Source organism: Pithys albifrons, chromosome 11, assembly GCF_047495875.1.
Source record: "Pithys albifrons albifrons isolate INPA30051 chromosome 11, PitAlb_v1, whole genome shotgun sequence".
Taxonomy (NCBI): Eukaryota; Metazoa; Chordata; class Aves; order Passeriformes; family Thamnophilidae; genus Pithys; species Pithys albifrons.
In genome coordinates, this window is record NC_092468.1 from 26,334,904 (window position 1) to 26,354,296 (window position 19,393).

General features: G+C 48.7%; 1 protein-coding gene across 13 annotated transcripts in view; it reads right to left on the minus strand.

Moving 5' to 3' along the window:
- Positions 1–1,584: 1,584 nt before the first annotated feature.
- Positions 1,585–19,393, minus strand: part of MBNL1 (muscleblind like splicing regulator 1) — a 75,719-nt gene continuing 57,910 nt past the window's right edge. For 5 of the 13 annotated variants that reach the window (XM_071566879.1, XM_071566869.1, XM_071566868.1 and 2 more), the window contains 7 exons: positions 16,055–16,312; positions 14,908–14,961; positions 13,962–14,115; positions 9,729–9,764; positions 8,951–9,045; positions 5,851–5,925; positions 1,585–4,897 (listed from right to left, as the gene is read on the minus strand). In XM_071566879.1, the coding sequence (XP_071422980.1) occupies positions 5,869–5,925; positions 8,951–9,045; positions 9,729–9,764; positions 13,962–14,115; positions 14,908–14,961; positions 16,055–16,312 (654 nt within the window). In that variant the 3' untranslated portion in view covers positions 1,585–4,897; positions 5,851–5,868. Of the gene's footprint in view, positions 4,898–5,850; positions 5,926–7,565; positions 7,664–8,950; positions 9,046–9,728; positions 9,765–13,961; positions 14,116–14,907; positions 14,962–16,054; positions 16,313–19,393 lie in introns of those variants that run through there. The other 8 variants (XR_011698782.1, XM_071566872.1, XM_071566871.1 and 5 more) reach the window with 8 other exon arrangements.

Genomic DNA, 19,393 nt, shown 5'->3' on the forward strand with positions numbered 1-19,393 from the left:
ACCAGAGGTTTACACTGCAAAGAGAAAAACGGGCTGTGGGTGGAAAGGTCACTCCTGCCGTGGGTTTGGTCTGGTTCGTTCCCCTCAGGCAGCACTTGGCAATGTCCCCGCACAGAGCCGTGGCCGGGGGGCAGCGCTGGCGTGTGCCTGCCCTGTGCCAGTGCCGTGCCCATGGTGAGCCTGAGCTCCCTGTGCAGCCAGGGCTGGGCAACCAGCACAGCCTGGCACGTGTGGCTGGGCAATGACAGCAGTGCCCAAGCAAGAGCAGAGGAAAAACATTTCTCTTACAACTTCTCCCATGCAGATGCTGCTCTGCAGCACGAGCAGCTCATCTCATTCCCAGCTAAGCAGTGGCATCTCACAAGCATCCTGTGGCTCAGGCACCACCTGCACTCAGCCCTGCAGTTTCATTTCCTTTTCCCCAGCCCTTGGGGACAGGATGGGCTCACTCTTCCAAGCACGCGGATACATCCCTCACCTTCTGGAAGTGCTGCAAGTGCCTCCCACCACTGCAGGACCCTGGAACTGAGGGCACCTGGAAACAGGCAAAGCTGAGGGTTCACACATCACCAGGGCAGCTGCTCATTTGGAGCAGGAGTTGAGAGGAGGCAGAGCCTCAGTAGCAGCATCAAGCACCCAATGCCACCCCTCATGTTAATAAATCACTCTTGGATCCATGACAGAGGCACAAACCGAGGGCAGCCTTGGCCAGCAGGAATGGGATGTCCAGGTGTGCTGAGCTGGGAACGGCACCAACACACCCGGCTGGGAAGGGCCAGCTCGTGCAGGGGTCACAGGAGGCACCCGGAATCCTCCTAGAAAGCAACTGCCCTGGGCTGTTTCCTTTGATCAGTTAAAGCTGTGATGTTGTAGTCAGTAATTTTGATTATCACAATGATTTGTGGGAGACAAATAGAGGAACAGCAACACATGGCAACGGGGCTCCCTCTAACGTCAGCCACTGCCTGGCTGCACTCCCACTATCTGCTTCTCTCATTCCCTGCACTTCCATTCCCTGTTCCCCCATTCCCTGCAGCCCCAGTTTCATGCTTCCCCATTCCTTGCTCCCTTTCCCCATCCCAGCCAGCTCCTTATGTCCTTATTCTGTTCTTTCCCTGCACCTCCAGTTCTCTGCTCCCCATTCCCTGCATCCCCATTTCCAAGCTCTCCTAATTCCCTTCACCCCCAGCAACCTGTGACCCCATTCCCCCCACCCTCAATTCCCCGCTCCCCCATTCCTTGCTCCCCCATTTCCTGTGCCCCCATTCCCAGCAGTGGGCAGGGACTGGGGGTCCTTGTGTGTCCCTGAACCTTGGAAGTGTTGCCACAAGAGGGTAACAACAGCTGGGGCTGATCCAGAACATCCCAGTGCTTTGTATTTACCCTCTGGTTTTAACAGGAATATCACAAATACTCTGCATTTTAATACACATCCCGCAGATGGAACATGTGCTGGTGAAGAAAAATCCCAGTCCCAGCAGGTAAAGTTTTCCCCAGATAATTTCTGTCCCTGAGGGACATAAGAGCACAGAAAATGCTCCTGTCTGCACAACCCAGCTGAGCCACTTTTAACCCAAGAGAGGATAAGGTAATTAAGAAAGAGAACTTTTATTAGGGCAATTTCACTTTATTTTTTCCATACAGCAAGGTCAACTATAGCAGTAATAATAAAATAAGCATAAACCCAAATTGCAGCCCAGGACAGAGTACGTAACTGGAGCAACTACAAGCAAAAGTAAGTCTGTGGTTACGTAAGAGCAAACCCAAGCGCGTCCGTCCTTCCAGCAGATGAACTGGGGGTTGCACAAGGGCAACTTGGTAATTATTTACTCTCTGGGAGCTCCGAGACTGGGCAGCCCCGGCCCCACCAGCTCCTCCCAGCTTTGGCATACACAGGATGACCAGGTTCCTGCAACGTTTTCCAAGAAAATGGGAAGATTTCCCAGGTTGGTTTTCACCTGCTAAAAGAACAGGACCACTACAGCGAGAAATAATCCCCTGCCCCCACAGCTACGGGTGCTGTTCCGTTTGCCTGTCCGTGGTTGAACTCTGTGAACGTCAGTATTGGTTTTGAAGAATCTTTTTTGTGAACAAGAAACCACTGAAATTGTCAGAAACTGGTTTGAATAGCATATATCTTTAATATACTTTGATACTTTAAACATGCAGTAGATTTTGAATAATGTACGGAATATTTGAGCCATGATTCCCTGGATGGGCTGAAGTACCTGCTTTTTTTTGCCTTTTTTTTTCATAATGATTTTTTTCAGGCAGATTTGACCCAGTGGAGCTTCTGTCAGTCATGAGATCTCGGAAGGATGGCAGATCTTTCCAGCTGAAAAAATCCTGGCAAACTACAAGCTGTTCACATAAAGCAAAGCAACTTTTTGGAAGGGGGATGGAGTGCTAACTCTGTGCCACTTTTGCAAGCAATTTTGTTCAGCCTGTCATTTTATTTAGCCTTAACAAAACTCCTTGTAATTATAGACATTTTTATTCAAAATAAGATCTTACTATTATACAGGTTTCTCTCTTTTTTGACTATATACAGAAGTGCAAAAAGTCAACCTTCGCTCTCAACGTCCCCAACTGCAGCATAATCAACCCTCAAGAGTTTGCACACACACACACGAATTCTTGTTACGTAAACTTTGAGTATTTGGATTATCAACAAAAAGTCCCTTGATCTATTGATTATGCAGCTTATTTATAACAAGGCCTGATATTCAGGGATTTCAAAAAATATTTAAACAATATTTTAACATTTGAAATGGATACAGTAGAAAATAAATTTTATTCTAATATCTAGGAACTAGATTTTTTTCTCATAATAACTAATTACAAACAAAATAAATCATCAAAATATTACTCAATTGTCTGCCAGGATTGTTGCCATAGCAACAACTTAACTTCTTACTTAGCAATGATTATATAATTATAAGATATCCATATAAAAGATCTTTGTTCTTTTAATGAAAACTAGACAAGAACTAACAATGACTGACATTCTTACATTGTCATATTAGATCAGTAAAATAGAAATCATTTAGTTAACAGTAATACGAATACTCATAAGACACTACATGTAAATTCCAAACTGAGTATGTTATGAAGAAAACTACCTTTTTTTTTTGTATTTTGAAAAAGTCATCAGTAAACTCTAGTAAAACAAAATTCTATAAACTGAAATGGTATCAACTGGTAATAGAAAATGAAAACGAGCTAATAAATGTAAGAAATAAAAACTACACTTTTAACAAGAAAAAATAAGTAAATTCTCTATGGTAAGTCACTACAATAACATGTGAAGTCACCTATACTTTCTTAACACGATTGAAATTACATTGGTATGGGTTTTAACCCGTAATGTAATAATCTAAGGCTTTAATAGATGTACAGTACAATCAGGAAAATCAACACATCATTCTTATCTATAAAGCATCTCTCTCAAGCATAAAAACTCGCAGTAAACTGGAGTATGGCGAGTTCTACAACCGAACCCGCGCCTCTCCCTCCCCTGCCCGCCCGGGGCCTGGCCCCAGGCAGCCCCTGGCTGAACAGAGCCAAAATATCCTTTACTGGCTGCAACATCCAAACCACAAAAAGGAATTCCTTTGGATGAATCCATTCTTAAAACTTGAATGCACATCTATTTGTTTGTTTTTATTTTGTAAAGGCTTTCTAAGGCTATAAGCAGTTAATCTGAACAAAAAAAATCACATATAAAACTCACCCGAGTATTAACCCACCCAATTTCTACGCTAATTAACGCCTCGTTTGTCCTATTTTGGTTTGTCATGCATCTGCCGTCAGTGCTTCTGCGTCTTTGTTTAGAGTCGCCGCGGACGCGGGACTTGATGAATTAAAGTGAAACCCATCTCTGCAAAGCATTTATAGTCCTTGTGACTCGCGACAGAGGCTATAAATAGAGCAAAAGAAGTTCCTCAGACATTTGTTACTGTGTCTCAGAAATGGCTTTTCCCTTTCGTAGCTCACCTTATACAGTAAATATGCATAAATATGACATACAATGCCTTAGGAGAGATTAGAGATAATATTGTCCGTAAGGGTTATGCACAGCTGGAGCATCTCTCTGGTGCTGCCCACTGGCTGTGAGGAGCAGTTGGCCATTTCTGAGACAGCTTTGGTTTGAAACAGAATGGTGCCCTTTGACTGATCAGTACTCATCAAGTCAGTGAAAATGTGGTTCTGAAAATAACACTGCGGAAATAATACTCTGATGGATGTACAGTCTATGGCACTTCATGAGAATCCTTAACAACGTGGTACTTAAAGCCATTGATGTGCTTTAAAATATACACAGTTGTGGTTTTGCTTGGCACATTCATCTCTGTCAGATTCCTCTCTTCCCACTTCTTACAATCTATTACATTAAAAATATTACTCTTAAACAAAAATTACTGTGCATGCACGCTCTCATCTATAATGGCAATTTTAAATACAAGGTGCACCTTTGTTATTTGTAAACCTTGAAAGAAATAAACTTACTTTAAAAAATTATATCTTGGTCTACAGACGTACCAATACATAATAGATTTCTGGTTACAGCATCGTCAGTCTTTCCGGGGTGATGTCCATGATTGTGGGGAACAGGCCCCGGATGCACTGACCCCTGCACTCTGTGCTGGGAAAGACGGATGATGCTGCAGGTTTTAGACAATAAGATCACCTCAGCACAAATATCAATTCAATGTACAAAGTATATAGGCAACAGTGTGCAGTGGAGTCCCACGGTCTCGCTTCGTCTCGTTAACATGCAATGTGTGATGTCACTGCTGAGGGGTTCCCAGTGCTGCTGGACAGTATTTACATACACTATGGCTAATGAGCTTGGCCTCTTCCCACCCAAATCCGGCCTCTTCGCCTCGGCTGCGAGCTGGGGAGGGAAGAGCAGAGAGTGTTCTCAGCACAGCCATGACTTTGTGTCAGACCACACCAGCCCCAGCTTCCCCCTGGCAGGGGGCACACACTGCACCCCAGCCCTGCAGGGTCAGCAGCACCTGACCCACTGGGCTCTTGCTGATCCCAAGCTCTGCCTGGCATTGGCATCTGGGGCACCATTCCCCAGGCCCAAAGCCCAGGCCCCAGGAGCTGCCCCTGTAAAACCCCACCCCACCCCACCCCACCCCACCCCATCCCATTCCATCCCATCCCAGGCACCCCCTCCTCCCATCCCACCCCATCCCATTCCATCCCATCCCAGGCATCCCACCCTCCCTGGGTCACTCCAGCAGTTTAACAACATTTATGCTCAGCTGAAACGAGTAACTGTTATTACAAACCCACTGTGGCCAATGGGTTAAACCTCACCCTCAGACATAAATTATGGCAGTGACATTCAGTAAAAACATGGCAGAAATAGAGCACAGGAGAGAGGAAGGTAACACAGTTGAGCAGCTGTCCTGGAAAGGGGATGGCTGCAGGGGGTCTCATGACAACAGGAGAAACAGGAGTTTCCAAATCCAGGTAATGATGGGCTTCCAAATTTTGAGATTTAAAATCTGTTCTTTCTAAGGAGAGCTTGATGGAACCAACTTTGCCCCCAAGAACCGCCCCTTGGCTCAGGGCAGTGTTGGGGCCACCACAGACAAAATATAAACTGTGATCTCTGATTTTGCTGTGTGGGCAGGTCCAAACCAACACCTGGCATGGCCATGCTACCTGTGGGATCTCCCCTTGGAGGGGAACAGCCCCAAGCAGTCAGAGCCTCCAACCCTGTATCCTAATGGTTATCTCAGAAAGAAAATAAAAACATTCTGTCCCCAAAGCAGCAAATTACACACATAAATGTTAAGAAACAAGTACAGCAACAACAGATTGGGAACTTACTGTTTGATGACCAAATGTCTACATCTGTGTAACATACTTGTGGCTAGTCAGATGTTCGGCAGATATTATGGGTATCTATGGGTAAAAAATGTACACAGTGAGCAACATGTGCAACAAGCTCACCCAGAGGCACAGCATCTTCTATAAGAACATCACTTTGGGAAGGGGAGGATCAGCTGTGAGTTGGTGGATTTTATATTGTAACTACAAGTTAAAGTCAATTGAAGTGCTACAATAGCAACTTACAACTGGAAATATTGGGTTAAGTACTACTGGACAAATATTGGTATTATTGGTTGTTCAGGAAATAAGAGAAGTTAACATCTACAAGTCATGCAGTGCAGTAATTGAAAATAGCCCTTTTTGTTGGCCTACACAAAATTCTGTGCTTTCGGTGTCTCCAATGATGCATTTTACAGTGGCCTCATTTCAGTCTGATTTTGTGTCCAATTTCACTGTCCCAGGTTTTGAATGCCAAACCTACAATGCCCTGGGCTGGATCTCCAGGCTGTGCAAACCCCCTGTGGAGAAGGGCTGCCTGCCCTGTCCACGGCACCACGGAGCAGCTGCCAAGGGGAGCCTCCCCCAGCACTGAAACAATTCCCAAAACCTTCTGCTGCCCAGACAGGACTCAGCCCGTGGCTCTCCTCAATGCCCATCAGCTTAGCTTCCCAGTAAAAGAAATGCAGTTACCATCGCAGCCAAGTGGCAGCAGTGCCAGTGAGAAATGGAACTGCATCCCCTCTCCTGGGTGAGCAACCCTGCAGCACCTGGGGACAGCAGGTGAGCCCAGGCACAGGGAAACGTGCTGGGGTGTAGGGCACAACATGGATTTGCACAATCCCCCATGGCTGTGGCACTTGGGAAGACCCTTTTCCCTGATGGGCACAAGGCTGGCCTGTGAATTTGTCCAGGAAAGGAAATGGGAGTGTTTCTTCTCAGCTAACTCATTGGCAGGTCCTGCTGTTGTTTTTGCGCCCGTGTGCCCTCTCCTCCCCTGGCAGCTCACACATCACAGCACTGCCAACTCCACAGAAATGGGCTTTGAGCAGAATGAAGCTTCTCATACCATGTTTTCCTACTGCTGCAGGACAGGCTGTGGCACCGACTGGAGAAGCATCAGGGACAGGGCTGTCAGAACAGACCAGGGGCCTTCAACACCAGTCCAGGAAGATGAAGGGCCACATCTTTAGCCTTGGCATGCAGGCACATGGCATTGGGTGGCATTAAATACCTTCAGCATTGCTCATGTAGTATATACATATATGGGTATATATGTATATATGGAGGTTTGGCTGCAGAACTGCACTAAGTGTGTTATGAGGCTCCGGGGAGGAAAGGCATGAAATGATCAGATTCTACAACAGCAAGTTGCTCTGTGATCTATCTGGGAAAGTGTATGGTTACTAACATAGAGATGATTTTAAAATAATACTGTTTTTCTGTGGCTTGGCTTGTTCTCACAACTCTCAGGACATACACAGGATACAGAGACACACTGAAATTAACTTTCCAGTGCAATAAACTGCAATATTAAGAGACTCTGGGCATACAGGTGGTTGCTTGCTGAGATGGCACAGATGCAGAGGTAGCACCACCTATGAACTAGCTTTTCAAAACACAAATTCTTAGGCTAAGTGTAAAGCCCTGAGTGACCTGGTCATTCAGCAAACTTTTCTCAAGAGCAGACCATGCTACCCACTGAGCAGACTAACCTGGGCAGTTTTGGGAAGGGTACAACATCCAGGTCCCTTTGGAGGCTTGGGATGTGCACACCTAGGTGTCACTGCAAGGGTGTCTTTGGGGAATCATACTTTTGAGAGATGAGGAAGCAGACAGGTTAAGGAGGAACGTACAGCTGGGGCAGCACAAAATGGTAGTGCTCGACAGGTAAAGGTGCAAAGGCTCAAAGCCAAAGACCCCGGGCTTCACCCTGCAGCACTGGGTGCCTGCAGCCCCCTCCTCCCCAAGCACACAGGGGCAAGGGCAGCTGCAGCTGCACCCACTCAGCCTGCCAGAGCTTTGGGAAATGGCTGAGGCCATCTGTACCGAGCCAGGGAGCCAAGCATGTCAGGTGAGCCTGCCTTAACACTGACATTTACCTCCAGAGTTCATCCCACATCCTGAGCCACACCTGCACAAGGCTGAGAACCCTTCCTAAGGGGCACACGTGTGATCCCAGGGTCAGGGGCAGGACCCCCATACTGGACCAGAACTAACGGCTTCACGACATGGGCAACTCTAACTGCCTGCTACATCTCAAAAAATAATTTGCTTTTAGAAGAGGAATAAGAGGATCTTTAAACTTTTTTTATTGTTGCACTTTCAGCCAGATGTTGTACATAACTCTGCCCTTCTGACAGCACCCTGTGCTCAGGTGCAGCTCCACCTGCTCCTCTGGCCCTGGGACTCATCTTCAGAGCAGTGGTTCTGGCTTTCCTGGGAGAATTTTAACCACTTCTGTGATAAAGCATTACTCTTATGTTCCTGAAATACACACAAACATGGCACTGATTGGGGTAGCTATTTAGAAACAAACCCAGACTTCAATGGGCATTTTCTTAACTGAGCTCTGTCCACAGCAATGGGCCATTCCCAAGAGAATCACAAGCTGCAATAAAGATTTCAAAGAAGTTTCTGTGTGGCCCATGCTCACACGGTTTGTTTTGCTCTTGGAAGAGGAAAGTCAGAACATGTTTGGACTGCTAAACTCGGACTGTAAGAACCTGCAGCCCCTCTGCACAAAAGGCCTCTCTGGTTTCCCCTGAGTTCTGCACTGAAAAGAGCTGTCAGCTTCACAGAAACAGAAATAAATCGTGGGCTCGTGTATTATCCCTTGCTCTTTACATCCCTGAGAGCAGAAATAAGCGGCATGGCCCACAGACGTTAAGACTGAGTCAGAAACTCTATTATCAATTATTTTTAGCATCAGAAATGAAACTGCAGCAGCACCTTTGGAGCACAGCTAAGGGCTGATTAAGCTGTGCTGCAGCTCTTCGAGAGAATGTGTAGGCCAACAAGAGGTCAGATCCAAACCCCCATGCTCATTAAGCACCGATTTCGAGTTGTCTGTAAGGAACAAAGCTGTAAATTAGCAAACCTGGTTGGCTGTGGCTGTTGCAGCGAAGGGAACACTTGTGGCAGATGTTGTTGCTGCAGACACAGTGGCTGGCGTAGCACCGTGCACCATGGGAACTTTCGGAAGGAAAATCAAATAAGCAAACATACAGAAGAGTGTAGCAGGATGGGGACCAGAGCAACACGTGGGGGGCCACCGAGCATGGGGCACCACAGCGAGAAGCCCAGACATCATGGCCAGCGCGTGACATGCAACCACAGTGCAAAGCAGGACAACATTCCGGAGGGAGGGGAGGGGGATGAGAGAGAAAAAAGGGGAAAATGCTCGTTACCATCAAATCAAGAAAATCGACACAAACAAGCTTAACCGTTTCAATACGAAAATCAACAGGAGAGTTTTTCAATGCCCTTTTATTTACAAATTTTTGTCTTTTAAAAATTCAACCCAAATATTTACTGCAAACAGAAATTAATCTTGTCCAAGGACAGAATACAGCTACGTGGCTATGGCAAAATACAGTCTTTAGTTAACACAGGATAGTTTCTAAACACTGGAACTCATAGTCCAGTCAAAATCCACCAAGGAACAATGTGCAATTAAAAACTGCTGTACAAAATTAACATCTACGTGTCCATGTCAATTAAATAAAACAATTGCATTTAATTGACAGGTGTTAGTGCAAGAGGCCTGGGGAGATGGACTGGCACGAGGGCTCTACGTTACATCTAGCAGTGGATTTTGAGGGTCTGTGAGCTGCACCACAGGTTTAAGATAATCAAGAAACAAAGCTGGCACCTACCAACACTTGTAGCGGGTGTCATGCACAATATTGAGCCTGCTCATCATGCATTGCAACAGGAAGGTGGATTTGGAAAGGGAAAAGAATTAAAACAACCCATCACACGTGTAATTAGAAATTTCATTTGAACAAAGAAGAAAAATTGTTATTATGGGCACAGTGGCATGTAACTGTCAGCACAATCAAACCATACAATAGCACAGTGATCCATTAGAAGGAGGCCTCAGGGACAGGGGAGCAGATGGATCGGGGTGCTGGGGACCCTGCTGGCCTCTGGAGCACCATGGAGGATCTGCACAGCCAGGAACAGCCTCCTCAGCTTTAACTCAGCTCCTCAAATCCTTCTGTCCTTTGACACAAGCCTTGTCGTGGTCCTTGCCCTGGTCTCCTCAATTACAGGAGGTACCTTGACCTCATGCCTGCCCAGGGGTGGCTGTGGCCCTGCCATGCCCTGTCCCTGCCAGCTGTCCCAGCAGTGCAGTGACCCTGACTGTGCCCTGTGACTGAGCAGCCACAGCCCATGCACAGCACACAGGGACACCTCACATCACTTGCTCAGCATTTTGGGCTGCATTAGGGCATGTATTTTAAGCTGCTGGTGTCTGAGATCACAACCTGCAACTCCCTTCAGGCTGCACAACAGAACAGCGACAGCCCCTGGAGAGTTCTGCCCTGCAACCACAGCAGGGTGTTTTTAGGAACATTCTGGCATCATTTAAGTATCTCCAAGTTGGTAATTCTTTTTACTTTACACAGCAAAATGTCTTCCACCAGACTGATCTCACAATTTTCTATTTCTGCTTCCAAGATGATAAATATATACTGTTCTTTCAGAATATCCATTTTTAATAAATTATTTACTTTTTAATTTAACATTTATTAACACTGCTAATGATGCTTGACACAGCAGAAACTGATATAAACTCTGAAATCTGGGAATGAGACTGCATGGCAAAGGGAACATGCTAGCAGACTTCCAGAGGGAGCCAGGGCCGTGCTGCCTCTGTGACATCCATGACCACAGAAGGGGACAGGAAATGACTTCGGCCCATGCCAAGCACTCCAGGGCTTTGCACAACCTCAGGAGCTTTGGACAATGCAGGGAAGTTGGTCAGTTGAATTACTGCTGGGGCCAAGGTTTTCCTGTGTCACTGCAGTATCTGTGAGGCTACAAAGGTAAGGGCATAATCAAGTTTCCTAATTACTCCTCTATTTCTCTGTCATGGAAGAGACTGAGAATATTCTCAAGGAAAGGGTAAAGGAAGGGCAGCTCTCCTGACCTCCACAGGCACAGATCATGGCTGAAAGCAATGGGATCACTTGCCAGACTTGGCTATAAAGTACAAACAGTAAGAAAACTCCTTTCTCAGCCCCTCTTATGGCACCTCTGTGGTGTTAATGGGGTTACAGAGAAGAGCCTCTGAGTTCTGCCTCTGCAGAAGTGCCGTGTTGACATGGCTGTACATCCTCCATTAGAGCTGGAGTAGTACCTTGTTCCCTATATAATTACAGCTACATGCTACAGAGGAGGTGGATATTTATAATGACTCTGAAACAACTCTGTAACACTTTTCAGCTCCAAATTTCAGTCTGAGTTACCATCATTAACACTACGACAAGGGCACATAGTTATGAAAGGGAACTGAAGCAAATGAACATGAGGCAGAAGGGAGAACACTCTCTGGGGTGGGATAACTCCCAAACACAGACATAATGCTGTATGACCCTCTCACCAGTAATGAAAATAATTTTTGCTATGACCTTAATATTAATCTTGACTTCAGAACCTTTGACTGACTAATGAGAACACATGAATAATGAATGTGCTGTTTCAATGTTTCTTGGCTGTTCAGCACAAGGCAGAATTTTAATCTGAGGCTGTGTTAACTGACTGTAACTTCACAACCAGATTATTTCCACCGTGCAATAAAGCTATTTTTATAAATATTCTGGGTTTACTGGTGTTTCAAGTATTTTTTTCTTTTATCCCTCATATTATTGCCCTCAAGTCTACTTCTTCTGCCCAGTCTACTAAATCCTAACTAAAACCACAACCCCAGACAGTTCAAGCCCCCAGTGGAGGTGAGCAGTGCTGCCTGACCTTCCCTAGCAGGAGAGCAGTGGTTTTGCACAGGCCCAACAGCCCCAGGGAGGAAGGGGCTCTAGGAAGCCTGTGGGCACTGAGTCCCAGCCAGGAGCAAGGGAGCCTCTGGGGCTGAAGCTGCAGTAACTAAAGGAATACACGATGGGTTAACACGATGGCAGAGGTGACTGAAACCTTTCCACGCTGTCTCTGGGGCTCAGCTGCAATCCTGCCCTTGAGCTGCACCAGGACACCGATCCTGGCAGCATCCTGACAACCCAGCCCCTTCCTTTGCAGGAACTCCCTTCTCAAAGGCACTCTGGTCACCTGGGGGACACACACCTGAGGAGACAGAGAGCTGAGGCACAGGATGGCCACAAGCACCAGGGCAGGATGTCACCCAGCTGCCCACAGGTGCTCGCTCTCTCTGCAGATACAGACACACCCCAGCCAGCCCCAGTCACTGCAGGACACAGAGCACTGAAAGGTGAACACCAAGGACTCAGAGCTCTGCATGTTCACAGGGAGAGGGTCACCCATGTCTGCCAAGGTGTCCCGAGTCAGCAGCCAGGACACAAGTACCAAAACATGATGTGAACATCACTAAGTCGTGCAGACCCTCCTCACTTGGCAGACTAACTCCACTTATTTCAACACCACAAGTGTTTCCAGTTCTTTCTTGCAATGCCTTTAAACTCCCCTCTCAGTCTGGGGACAGATCCCAGCTAGGGTTTCAGGGACACCTCAAGAGGGGAGCTGTGAAAGAGGGAGCTTTAGTAGAGAGAGGTGAGATGAGGGCATTTAATCACTCAGGGTGTGCTGGAGTGCAGTGTCCGACTTCTATCTGAAAACTATAAAAAGGGAATTTACAGTAGCTGATGCTAAAAACTCTTTTACTTTTCTTGTGTAATATATACTAAACTTCAGGGGTCAGGAAAGGTCTCAGGAAGCAACAAGAACCACTGCCAAGCTGCTGGAGGTTTCAGTGTGGATCTGCTGGAGGAAGAGTTGAGGTAGATGAGTGGAAGAGCCTGGGAAAGGTCCCGGTCGATGATGAGGTGCAAATGGGGTCTGACACACAAACCCAGCTCCCTCCCGAGTTCAAAGGATTTGATTCAAGGCAGCTCCAGCACTTCCAGAAACCATCCTGCCTCTCACTGCTTTAATGGAAGATGGAAAATTGCAGTTTACTGACTCCATCGGTTATGCTGCACCAAAAGAAATCTGTGAATTGTTTAATGTCTACAGGAAGGGCTGTCGGTCTTCCTGGATGGGGCTCTGAGCAATCCCATCTACCGGCAGAGCTCACAGACCCCTCTCCATTTTGAGTACAGATCAATCAGCTGGGCTCTGCTCACCTCCTGGAAGGGTGGTTCTGGTTTAGTGGGTGTTCATGTGTAACAAAGCACCTCAGCTGTGTTACTAAGGGCACAATCTCCCGGCACATACTAGAGATTATGTCACATGAAGTGCCACTTGCAGAACTGAAACATATATTCCAATTTTAATTCCCATCACTTGTCCTCCAACGGGATTTCTGCTTGGCACAATAGTACAGGCATCAACTCTTCAGCAACCACAGCAGGACAGCATTGGCCCTGAGGCACTGGAGGCCCAAAGTGTGATTTCTTGTGTAGGTTCATGATTCTCCCATCTGTGAGACTGCCTGTGCCTTCTGTGACCACTGCACCTCATTAAAACCAACACCTTTGAGTGTGTGACTCAGACCCACTGATGCCAAACAACTGAAGGCAAGGGGTCTTACAGTGAAGAGAAGCAAACACAACAGCTTTAGGGATGAGTAAAGAAGAGGAGTTAATCCAAAGAAAGAGGAAGGAGAGAGGAGATTTCAGATTCAGATTTGAGCTGACAGAGCACGATGCTGATTTTTATGTTAGACAGGAAAACACCCACCCAGCTTCTGTGAGGAGCAGAGAGCAGCCAGTATTCCCACAGCCAGCCCCTCCACTGCCCATGGGCACCAGGCACTGCCCTGCCACAGGCTGGAGGGGCTGTCTGTGCCCATCACCAGTGGCCTCCAGCACACACTGCATTTGCCACCAGCAACAAACAACTATTGCCTATAACTGTGTTTTCTCCAGAACTCCCCCTTCTCCCTCCCCAGAAAAAGGGGGCCAAGCAGTACTTACCTGGTGGGAGAAAGGCTGTATGCTGCTGTAACTGCATGTTGGCAAGAGCTTGCTGGTATTGGAAGATACCAGTGTTAAAGACTGCGGTGGCACCATTGGTTTTTTCAAGCGCAGGCCTCTTTGGTAAGGGGGGAAGTACAGCTTGAGGAATTCCCTGAATGGTGGATGGGCATAAAAATAAAGTCCAGTAACAAAAAGAAAAAAACCAAAAGGGGGTGGGTGGGGTGTGGAGGAGGATGGGAAGGAGGGACCGAGGGAGGGAGATAGGGAGGGAGAAGAGAAGGAGAGAGAAAAAAGGAAAAAAAAGATAAATCAGTAGAAGGCAAAATAATCAGGCAGCACCATGTTTCTCCATGAGCAAGCAAGCAGCATAGCAGACTGAACTACCAAATAAAAGGCAAGGGAACAGCTTTCCAGGGAGCACTATTTGCCTACCATTACAGTGGCACAGGGCCCAGTGGCCCGGCCGCAGTGCCAGCCTACGGGAAAGCTTCGGGGCGGGGAGGAGCGCGGCTCTCGGGGAAGCAGCATCGCCAGCTCCATGAGGATCACACGTAAAGCCATGTTAATAGTCACCGTCCGAGCAGGCGGCGGGGCCGCGGTGCCACCCACTCCCCGGGCCCCAGCGCTGCCCGGGCATGCAGAGCAGCGCCGCATGCCGGCACCGGCCGCCTCCGCGCCACCAAGCCATGCCAACGCGCCCTGCGCCGGCACCCGGGGACGGACGGGGACGGGGCAGGAGGGAGGGACGGGGACAGGGACAGCAGGGGCCGGCAGGGCGTGGGGGCGGCTGCAGGGAGGGTGCCCAGCCTGGCCCAGCCGCCCACACGCCCTTGGCCGGGGATGTGGGGAGGGAAACCGGGATGTTCCATCTTTATATATTAACCCCAAACTCGACTCTACGATACAGCTACATGCCAAGCTAAAAGGTGAAAGGTCATAGTACCAGGTCAAAGGTTGCCTCGAGGGGTCGCTTCAGTGATTTGACAGCCGACTGAGTCTTAATTAGCAGGCAGCGAGCACATGATGGCAATGGCCAGTGGGGTCAAGCGCATTAACATAAACAGCAAGCAGAGGTGCGTCATGGGGGCAGCAGTGCATTGGGGAGGTGAGAAAAAACAAATAAAAACAAATCACCGGATGCCGTGTACAAGGTAACAAGACTAGGCATGCACGGGAGCCGGCGGGCGGCCCCGGCGGGCCGGGCACACGCGGTGCCCGCGGCTGCACACGGCCGGGAACGGGCTCCCTGCCACCGGCCACGCCGGAGCCCCGCGGGGAGCCACGGCCCTGCCACCCCTCCTGCTGCTCCGGGAGCCACGGCCCTGCCACCCTCCTGCTGCTCCGGGAGCCACGGCCCTGCCACCCTCCTGCAGCTCCGGGAGCCACGGCCCTGCCACCCTCCTGCTGCTCCGGGAGCCACGGCCCTGCCACCCCGCGGCTCCGACTGTGCCCGCTCTGCTCCGCTTCCCACAGCCCCATGGGCTCAGCATTGGTGGGACCCTCTGACCCCAAGGGCTCAGCACTGGCAGGACCCTCTGCCACCACAGCCCCCCTCAGTGCTACTCTCGCCTTGCCAGGAACCACCTCCTGAGTGGGTCCAGACCTGGCTGCTGCAGCTGTGGGGCTGTGCCTGTGGGAGCTGCTGCCAGCCCTTGGGGGACATGGGACAGGGACAGCAGTAACATGGTCAGATCTACTTCAAGATACACCTCCACAAACATGGACTCACAGGAACTAAGTAGGGGTTTATCTATCTGTGCAGCTGGACACATACACAACTGCCCACAGACAGACATACAGCCAACCAGATACACATGTAGCCCACACACACAGACACGCACACACATGTGTGTATGCACACACACAGCTACATACAGGTACTCTGTACATCATCAGGCAAAATCAGACAAATACCTCAATGGTCTGGAACTACTTCAGAAGAGATCTGGCACCACATGCTGAGAAAGCTCATTGCACCGTGTAGTGACCAGGGTCTTTGAGCACACACCCCCCCTCAGCAAGGACAGACACACATCCACTGGCACCTCTCCTCAACATACGTCTACATCCAGAGGTGTTCCCACACTCACCATGGCAGCTGCAGTTGCTGCTGCCTGGGCAGCTGCAGCTTGGTTAACCTGGTACTGGGCAGCCTTGATCTTGGCTTGCAGGTGTGCAGGAGGGTGAAAATATTTGCACTTTTCCCGGGAGCATCTCCCTTTGATGTAATCCATGCAGACAGTGACCGTGTTGTCGTTGGTGTCGATCATGGCACTGTCAGCGGGGTGAGCGAACCGGCAGTCGTTCTCTCCTCTGTTGCAGTTCCCACGCTGGTATTCTCGACATACCTGCGACACCAGGAAAAGAAAGACCCTTAGTCTGGGTGATGGGTGTTGCAGGCATGGCTTGGAACAGAGCCAGGGTATCCAAATGCCTGTGAGAGCACTGGAAGGATGGGGGTCTGGCCCCAGGTGGTGCACAGCAATGGTGGGATGATGCTACCAGGGACCTGGCAGCAGAGCCTGCCTGCTCCAGAGCCACCTCTGATGTCAAAGAACATCAAACCCCACCAGGATCAGAACCAAGCATACAGCAGGTGTCATTTTGGCTCCTGCTTAACCACACACAGGACTGTTTTTCTTTCCTGAAGAAATGTGCTGTGGCCACTCTTGGGGACCACCCAAGCACCCCAAGGTGTTTGGCCACGCTCTGCTGTGACCTGGCAGTGCTGAGTCACCACATTCAACGTGCTCATTAAGGTGAGTGGTCAAAAAGTGCTGGGAAGATGGCACATGGCCAGCCCCAGGGAGCCACTCCATGTCCATGTGCCCTCATGATCCAAATACCCACCAGGAGAGGGCAATCCACAGCCCACAGTGCTGGCATGGCCCCCCTGGAGCAGTCACTGCTCCTGCTGTCACACACCAGCACCAGCTGAAGCTGAGGGATCAGACACTGCAGCAAGGAAGCCTCTTGGATGGCAGCCCCCTGCAGCATCCCCTCTATGCCACGTGGGTCCAGCTGCCCCAGAGCCCACACAGACCCCCTTGTGCCCCCCGTGGCCCCAGCACTGCAGGCACAAACTCTGTCACCAGTGTAACAGACACAGGCCTCCTCCCCACATGCCAAGCAAACCCTGTATTTGACAGACTGGTGTGGGCTCTTGCCACGGTCAGTTCTCTCCAAACCACCAACAAAACACACTTGGCATTTCAGTTTTCCAAAGGTCACAGGAAACAAAGTGACAAAAGCAACCGGGTCTGTATAAAAATAAAACCACTACAGAAGATGGAATTTCCTGTTCAAGGTGGGTGCCCATGAGCTTGGATAATCAGTATTTCCTCAAGAACCTTGGCTCCAATCCCTGCAACAACCCAAATTTGGTAGTGGTTTGGTTTCCCTCCATGCTGATGCTCTGGCTGCTGTTTAACCCCCATGATGCTGCCAGTGCCACCTGCCACCCTCTGCACTCATGAACTGACACTCCTGCAGGACCAGAGCAATGCCATGTGTGAACCCAACCTCAGGAAACATCCATTTGTTCAGGTCATTCCTGCTTAACCCTAGTTACAGGCTTTTTTCACATGGTGACAGACTCTGGGTATGTGTCTGCAGCACAGCCACACAAGCCAGGCCCAGATTCTTCAGCACACAGGCCACAGCTCAGGCAAATACCTCAGCTGGAAAATAATCATCTGCCTGCCAGGTAATCCTGCAGCCAGACCCCCTTCCTAGTTCAGTCCTACACAGTGACATGGACCACCGTGCCAGTCAGCATGACACGGGGAGGACCAGGGAAGGAGGTTTGTGTTCAACAGCAGGGAACACTTTTTGGGTCAGGAACCAGTGCCCTCAACCCAAACACAGGCCTCTATACAGACAAAAATTGATAATGTCCTTTGATTATCTGTCTGCAGTCTAGCAGTAAACTGAACACTCTTCCTCTGAAGTTGAAGAAAAGGATGAGCTAAAGACAGCTGACTGTATTAGGTCCTTATCTTGTACTAGTAATCCACTAAACCAAGGTCTCAAAATCACTCCACATGTAAGCAAGAACGAAACCATTAATAATATAGAGATGATATACATACAAATTCATATATAAATGTATAAATATAAAGCATCTATATACAGAGAGAGAGAATGCATTCATTGACAGAAGAGCTAATTTTAACCTGGTTAAAAATCAAAAAACAATGACCAGAACACTGAAATAAGCAGGCAGAGATAATCTTTGGCATGTCCAGGCCAAGTTTTCAGAGCTGTCACACAACTGCTGTGCTAAGGCGAAGAACAGCTCCCTCAGTGCTCCCAAACAGAGTTGGGGAGGAGGGCTCCCAGCAGCCAGGCACAGCCCTGAACTGCTGCCCCTTCTAACCAGTGTGGCCAGCAATGGCTTTTCAACTGCTGTGAGGGTACCAGCCAAGAACATTTCCAATTCTTGCTTATTTAAAAGTAAGCATCGAAATGGGGTTATTTTTTGCCATGGGCATGCTGCAATATATCATTGATCTGCCTGAGTACAGAGAGGCACAAAAGCATGATGTGCAGTCTAGTCCTTCAGATCTGGAGAGTTTTCATTAGTTATTTACTAAAAGCCCTGTAATTAGTACTGCAATTTTCAACTCAGTATGTTAGGAAACATAAACAGAAAAGGCACAGATACTCCAGCCTGCTGCAAAATGCTGAGTTAGAGCTGTAGTGTCACTGCCTCACTCTAACTCCCTTCCCTTGCTCGGGCTTTGGGCTGAGTTTGCTTTGATGGCCTTGCTGGGACTCAAGGTGCCACCCCAGTGGGGCACAGCCACCCCTCAGCTACGGCAGAGCCCCTCACCACTCACCCCATCGCCGGACAGGGTATGGATGGAGGGACATGGCCAGTCTCCCAGACCACAGCCCACCTTCTGCAACCCAGAGAACCCCTCAAAATGGGTGTGCTGGTATCCAGGACACCCCAACCATTCGAACACACAGCCCTGCCGGGTCACAGTCCCGATTACCCAGAGCTGACAAACTCCAAAAACTTCTAAGTTGCTTCCTTCTGGCAAAAAATGCTGTGTAAGAACCAAGCAGGAAAGAGCAGTTTGGCTGTGGCCATTCTTGACTCTGGAACACTTCTAACAGAAAACGATGGCGTTCCAATGGGAACAGCCATTTTGATAAAGCATTAGGTAATTCATTTCTCTCTCAACTCCCCATTCTTGCTTCTTTTCTAGTTCACTGAAGAACCACAGTTTGTTCAAGATATTTCTGGCAAGGGAGGAGTGTGAGGAAAGCTGTGGAAAAGCCTCACCCCATGCCATTTGCACTATGAGATGCAGATTCCCTATGGGAGTGGCTGGATGCACTGGACACCCAAACACCTGCATGCTGTATGACACAGATGAAAGCAATCCTGCTGCCAGGAGCAGTCACCAAAGTCACATTAT